Consider the following 7,297-nt stretch of genomic DNA (forward strand, 5'->3'; position numbering starts at 1 on the left):
GGGACATTTATGTGGAACTTTTCAGGGCGTCACTGGAACACGGGTATATACCGAAGGCTTGGCAAAGGGTTAAAGTGATTTTTATCCCCAAAGCAGGTAGAACATTCAAAGACTTCAGACCTATCAGCCTAACATCCTTCTTATTGAAGACACTAGAGAAAATCTTTGATAACCATCTAAGGAATTCTCTGTTTGCGATATTTTAATAAAGGCATTCATGTACAAACAAATTCCAGTTTCAAAATCCAAATTATACCAAGTACTTCAAAGTAAAAACTGTTTTCTTAATGCTAAAAAAAAACGTTAAACCAAAGATGAAAATCTTTAAAATAAATCTTAGCCTATATTTGAAGCATTTTTATCTTAAATTTAAAAATTCAATATGTCAGTTGAGTTAAAGACGATTTCTTTAAATTAAAAATGTTTTTCTTTTTTTAAGGAACTGGTGAGGAATAAAACAAATGTTGAGTTTGAATTTTATTACACCATAAGGTAGATTTATTAAAAATTCTGTTGAAGACTTTATTCGCGAGCTGTTCACTTGTTTCAATCAATGGGCGAAGCTAAAGTGATTTTTGATTTCATTGTTCAATTCTAGTGTACCAAATTTAAAGCGGTACTTCATTCATTATTTTATCAATGATATTTCAAAGTCATTCATATTTTCTACATACGTATAAAGTATTGCTTAAGCTTACTCTTTTTCATTCATAGGTTTACATTCATTGATATTAACAGTTTTTGAAAGCAACAACAACATATTCATATTAGTAAAGTAATATAAAAAACAACAATAACAATACTCATTGAGAATCATTCTACGTGAGATTATTAAAGTGACAAGAGCAATGAGTATAATTATGAATGAGAACAAAGTGTTATATTTATGAATGAGAGCAATGTGTTATACACAACGAGAAATATATAATATAACAAATAGACAGCTAAACATGAATGAAGTAAATAATAATAAATTTGAAGCGAGCACAGTGTGGATTAAAATTACGTTCACCACCATCCCGGCCCCCCTGAAACGTAGTTTCAGATTATGGGAAGTTTTACCAAGGTAGAAATAGGACGTGTCATTTCTCCGCATTGCGTTTTAAGTTTCACAGCTCTTACATTGCCATCTATACCGGGATATGTTTCGATCACTTTTGCCAGTAGAAATTTGGAGGGAGGTAAATTCTTTTCTTTGACTACAACAACATCTCCAACTGCTAGATTTGGTTGAGGTCTATTCCATTTTGGTCGCTGTTGCAGAGAAGTTAAATATTCTTGATGCCAACGTCGCCAGAAACCTTGAAACATATTTTGTACATGCTGCCAATATCCAAGTCTGTTTGGTGTGAGGTTGACCAGATCTCCTTCGGGAACAGTTGTATAAGGCCTGCCAATAAGAAAATGAGCCGGCGAAAGGTATTCGCAATCTGTATCTGGAACAGTGCCTAGGGGTCTTGAATTAACTACGGCTTCCACCTGAGCCAATAGAGTGTGCATCTGCTCGAATGTTAATTCTGTATTTCCAATAACTCGCTTAAGATGCAACTTAACCGATCGAACCGCCGACTCCCACATTCCACCCCAGTGGGGTGCAAATGGAGGAATAAACGTCCATTGTATACCGTCTTCGGCTAAAGATGCGGAGACAATTTCGTTATGAGTTTGCGACAAAATTACTTTGTGCATCTCGCTTAATTCTCGAGATGCCCCAAGAAAATTTCTTCCATTGTCACTAAAGATTTTTTTACATTTTCCTCTTCGCGATATAAATCTTTTTAAAGCGGCAATAAAACAATCGGTGCTTAAATCAGTGGCGAGTTCCAAATGTATGGCGGAGGTGACTAGGCATACAAATAAACAGATATACCCTTTAGATTTCTTTGCATTTCGTCCTGAGTATTGTTTTAAAATTATTGGGCCTGCATAGTCGCAACCAGTATTTTCAAAGGGAAACGCTTGACGTACCCGGATGGATGGTAAATCTGCCATTAACTATTGTGTATTAATTTGTCGTTGTCGAAAACATTTGAGGCAATTATGAGTCAGATTTCGAATCAGATTTCTTGCACCAATAATCCAATAGGTTTGACGGGCAATAACAAATAAGGCCGATACTCCGGGATGCAGATTTTTCTCATGAAGGTTTTGTAAAATCAATTTGGTTATTCGGCTACATTTTGGCAAGATTATTGGATATTTTGAAGCATTGTCTAGTTCTGAGTTACGTAGGCGCCCACCTACCCGTAACAAGCCGCTGCTGTCTATGAAGGGGTGTAGTTTTGCTAATGAAGATGTTGTACTTACTAGGCGTTTACTTTGTAATAGCGTGCGCTCTTCGCTAAAGGCATCTTGGGCATACTTTGTCAGAATTAGTTCGGCGTGTTTAAAGTTGTTGAACGAAATATTCGGCGATTTTATTTGGTGTGGATATCTAGTGGCATTGATGAACTTGAAGATGTAGGCTACGACACGTATGAGTTTATTCCATTTCGAAATGCGGTGTACCAATTCATGTAGTGGATTATAGTCATTCACTGTTGAGACCAGAACTTTTGAAGAAAGTTTAAAGGCAGAAAGGGCGTCAGGATCTGTAATTACATCAAATGAATTAGAACAGTTATTCATATTACTGATTTGGAATGGGTCCCTCAGCCATTGTGGGCCCGTCCACCAAAGATCAAAGGAACGAAGTGTTGATACAGGCATCCCTCTTGAGGCACAGTCGGCCGGATTTTCTTTAGAGGCAACATGATTCCAAAACTTACGAGGCAATATTTCCAATATTTCTGATGTTCTGTTGGCTTCGAATGTCTTTAACTTAATGGGTGGTTGAGATAGCCAACACAAAACAATTGTTGAATCACACCAATCTCGTATATCAATTGATTTGTGTGGCAAGGCTTCTTTTATTCTTTTGAGTAGACGAGATAAAATAAGAGCTCCGCATAATTCAAGACACGGCAACGATTTTTGTTTGATGGGAGCTACCCTTGTTTTAGCAGCAATGAGTTTGACATGAGTATGACCAGTGTCGTCTACGAATCGACAATAAACTGCGGCAGAGTATGCGTGTATGGAAGCATCCGAGAAACCATGCAGCTCCAATTTTGTAACATCATTCAAAATGTATCGTGGAAGTGTAAAATCTTGAATAGAAATTAAATCTTGTCGAAATGTAGTCCATTGACGTGTAAGATTTTCAGGAAGTGGTTCATCCCACGATAGCTTGTGTGACCATAGTTCTCTTAGTAGAATTTTAAATTGTATTACCACAGGAGATAATAAACCCATGGGATCAAATATACGTGATACATCAGATAGTACCTGCCTTTTTGTTGCGACTGGATTTTTGTTGAGTTCTATATGATACCCCAGTTGATCTGACGATGGTCTCCAAAAAATACCGAGCACCTTTTTTACATCCTTTTCGGGAGCTGCAAAAAACAATTGATCTTGTGTACTATCTGATATACTCACGTAATTTGAAACCCATTTCCTTAGTTCCAGGCCTGCTTGGGCTAGTAGATTTACCAAATTGTCACGTATGAAAACGATTTCTTCTTCCGTTTGTGCCCCGGTAATAACATCATCTACATAAAAGTCCTCCATTACCACCTTCGATGCAATGGGGAACTTGGATTTATAATCATAGGCTAACTGCTCCAACACTCGTACTGAAAGATATGGCGCACAAGATGTGCCATATGTAACCGTGCATAAAATGTAATGTTGTACCTCGTGTAACGGCGACTCTCTCCATACAATACGTTGATAATTTTTGTGATGTTCAGATATCCATATTTGTCTGAACATTTTTACTATGTCGGCTGAGAAAACATACCTGTGGAAACGAAATCTCAAACAAACAGCAAATAAGTCCCGTTGTATACTTGGCCCAATGTGCAAGTTATTATTAAGCGATACACCGTTGGAATCTTGAAATGAGCCATCAAACACGACTCTAATTTTTTCTCCCAAAACTGGATGATGGGGTAGATAAAAAACTCTACCATCAGTAACATTAATCTCATGAGGTTTGAGTTTACGCATATGTCCCAATTTTTCATAATCTCGCATAAAACCAATATACTTATCTCGAATTGCTGGATTTCGTTGAAGCCTTCTTTCGACAGCATAGAATCGAGATAGCGCACCATTTAGTGTATTTCCAAATATTGGGTTTTCATTTTTAAAAGGCAACTGAACTACGTACTTACCATCACTTGCACGCGAGTGAGTGGTTTGAAAGTGCGTCTCTACAAAAATGTCATCTGGATCGGCTTTAGTATGGTGTTCAGTTTCTTCTAGTTCCCAAAAGCTTCGAAGGCAACGATCAATATCCACGGTGGTAACAAGTGTAGTAGTTTGGTTGTAAATTTGCTCTGTCTCAGCACAAGTTACAACCCATCCAAAAATTGTTGAAATTGCAATAGTATTGCCCTGTGAATCAATACGTTTGTTGAATGTGAAAATGTTCCAAATATGTTCTAGGCCAAATAAAATATCAATCTGTGACGAAATGTTGTATGTGGGGTCAGCAAGAGGCAAATCCATAAGTTGATTTTTGATCTTATTTTCAAAGCTGTAGCCAGGAAGAGATGTAGTTATTTTAGGCAGAACATGTACCTTGGCGTTAATCGATTGCTCAGAGATGCGTGAACGTACGAATATTTGACATAAACCCCGAGTTGTCTCGGCTTTAATTGATGAAATACCATTTACAATTATTTTTGAGGGATATCTTTGAAGGCCTAGACGTTGAGCACAACTCTCAGTGATAAAAGACAGCTTTGAAGCGGTATCTAATAAAGCTCGACATGTTATAAACTTTCCAAAGCGATCTCTGACATAAATAGAAGCAGTGGGCATGATAAATTCTTTGTCTGACGTACAATGTTTACTACTAGATGGAAGTGAAGGTAACGAAATGGGACATGCAATGTTAGCGGTAGTGGACCACTGAATATTGGCACTAGCTGTATTATTAGAAGAAGACGGTGATTCAGGGGGTGAAGACTCCGAAACTTGACCGGGTAAATATGTAGGTTCATGTTCATTACTCGGAAGATGTAGGAGTGAATGATGTCTTCGATGACATTGCTTGCATCTACCTTTTGATGCACAGTTGGAAACCGCATGACCCTGTCTGAGACAATTATAACATAGTGCAGATTCTTTTACGAAGTGACGGCGCTCATTAATATCTTTTTGCAGAAATGTGGGGCATGTAAAGATTGAATGGTCGGGACACTTGCACAATAAACAGCTGGGTTTTGCTTTAGTACTCACCAGACATTTTGTATGGTTACCTTGTGACTTGCCTGAATGACTGTGCTTGGATTGATGGGCCTGTTTCTTTGCACACAATTCAACCTCTTCGCAGCGATTGTCTAAGAATTCAAAAAAATCGTTAATGGTAGGAAGTGGATTATCTCGACTCTCACGAATCCACTTGCTCTTTGATTCAGGATCAAGTTTAGATAACAATAAATAGATTAACCACCAATCTCTTTCATCTTTACCTATAGCATCAAGACCACGAATTATTTCATTTGCCCCGTCAGATATTTTTCTCATGGTTGCAGCATTTTCCGTCGATATTGATGGTAGGGCCATAAATGCTTCTATGAAAGAAGTAACAATTTGCTTAGGGCGATCATACCTATCATTGAGCCTTGTCCAAGTTGTTTGAAAAGCAGTTTCGGTAACCGGAATATGTTGTATTAATCTTGCGGCATCTTCTTTGAGTAGCGACTTCAGGTAATGAAACTTTTGAATATTTGATATTCCTTTTGATCCTATAGCGCTCTCAAAAAGATCTTTAAAACTTGGCCAATCTTTGTATGTCCCTGTAAAAAATGGAATATTTATGCGAGGTAAATCATTTTCTTTAGGATGGCTAGTCGTTGAAAGTTTTTCCAAAAATGCAGCCTGTTGATCTGCCAACTTTGCTATTGCTCCCGAGTTGGCTGTACTTTCATTCAAAGCAGGAGCATATTGTGATTTTAAAGCATACAGTTTACCACGCGCTGAAAGGTATTTCTCTTCGTAGCTTGCAAAATCAGCCTCCGGGTCCGCAAAAGTTTCCACATCTTTGAATTTGTATAAATCGTCTGTTAATTTTACAAACGTTTGCCAAACCTCTTCCAAACGCTCCAAGCGGCTAACCACATCATCGAAAGTTGTTTCTGCGGATGGAACCTGAGCAAACGCCAAAGCACGAGTAATTGAGCCTTTCAAGCGACCTCTGGTCATCGTCAAGGAATTCATTTCTTCCGACATGATGTGTTATTTTTTACTTTAATTTGCACAAGAACTTCCTGAAGACAAGTATAGTGCAATCAAAATTTGCGTCCAAAACTTGATCAGAACGAGATCAATTTGTTTTTTTTTTTTAAATAAAATTGATACGTTCTTCGATTTTGATAGTTGTGGAATTCCAGATTTTATTAAATGACTGGAAGATCCGGTTCCAGAAGGACCAACACTTATGGTGAGGAATAAAACAAATGTTGAGTTTGAATTTTATTACACCATAAGGTAGATTTATTAAAAATTCTGTTGAAGACTTTATTCGCGAGCTGTTCACTTGTTTCAATCAATGGGCGAAGCTAAAGTGATTTTTGATTTCATTGTTCAATTCTAGTGTACCAAATTTAAAGCGGTACTTCATTCATTATTTTATCAATGATATTTCAAAGTCATTCATATTTTCTACATACGTATAAAGTATTGCTTAAGCTTACTCTTTTTCATTCATAGGTTTACATTCATTGATATTAACAGTTTTTGAAAGCAACAACAACATATTCATATTAGTAAAGTAATATAAAAAACAACAATAACAATACTCATTGAGAATCATTCTACGTGAGATTATTAAAGTGACAAGAGCAATGAGTATAATTATGAATGAGAACAAAGTGTTATATTTATGAATGAGAGCAATGTGTTATACACAACGAGAAATATATAATATAACAAATAGACAGCTAAACATGAATGAAGTAAATAATAATAAATTTGAAGCGAGCACAGTGTGGATTAAAATTACGTTCACCACCAGGAACATTTGTCTTACTTCAAAGATCTACAACTTCATCAGAGGGACGCAAAAATTCAAGATTTGTGTCCTAAATTTAATTAAAAAAATTTTTGAAACAAGGATTATAAACTTTCTTTTAATTAAAATGTCATTATTTAAAGAATTTTGTCCCCAACAGTGCGTAAATTTCGAATCCTAAAATTTAAGTTGCATAATCTTCCATATCTTCTATTCTATATAAATATAACG

General features: G+C 36.6%; 2 protein-coding genes across 2 annotated transcripts; both read right to left on the minus strand.

The window, feature by feature from the left end:
• Positions 1–469: 469 nt before the first annotated feature.
• On the minus strand, positions 470–7,051 carry LOC142221056 (uncharacterized). The gene is made up of 2 exons (XM_075290573.1): positions 2,769–7,051; positions 470–2,591 (listed from the first exon to the last, which is right to left on the minus strand). The coding sequence occupies exons 1-2, from the start codon at positions 6,283–6,285 to the stop codon at positions 1,996–1,998; spliced, it is 4,113 nt and encodes a 1,370-aa protein (XP_075146688.1). The 5' UTR covers positions 6,286–7,051; the 3' UTR covers positions 470–1,995.
• Positions 1,042–1,992, minus strand: LOC142225474 (uncharacterized). The gene has a single exon (XM_075295247.1). It carries the CDS (start codon positions 1,990–1,992, stop codon positions 1,042–1,044), a length of 951 nt encoding a protein of 316 aa, XP_075151362.1.
• Positions 7,052–7,297: the final 246 nt, after the last annotated feature.

The sequence above is a fragment of the Haematobia irritans genome, chromosome 1 (genome assembly GCF_050003625.1).
Source record: "Haematobia irritans isolate KBUSLIRL chromosome 1, ASM5000362v1, whole genome shotgun sequence".
In the NCBI taxonomy this organism is placed as follows: domain Eukaryota; kingdom Metazoa; phylum Arthropoda; class Insecta; order Diptera; family Muscidae; genus Haematobia; species Haematobia irritans.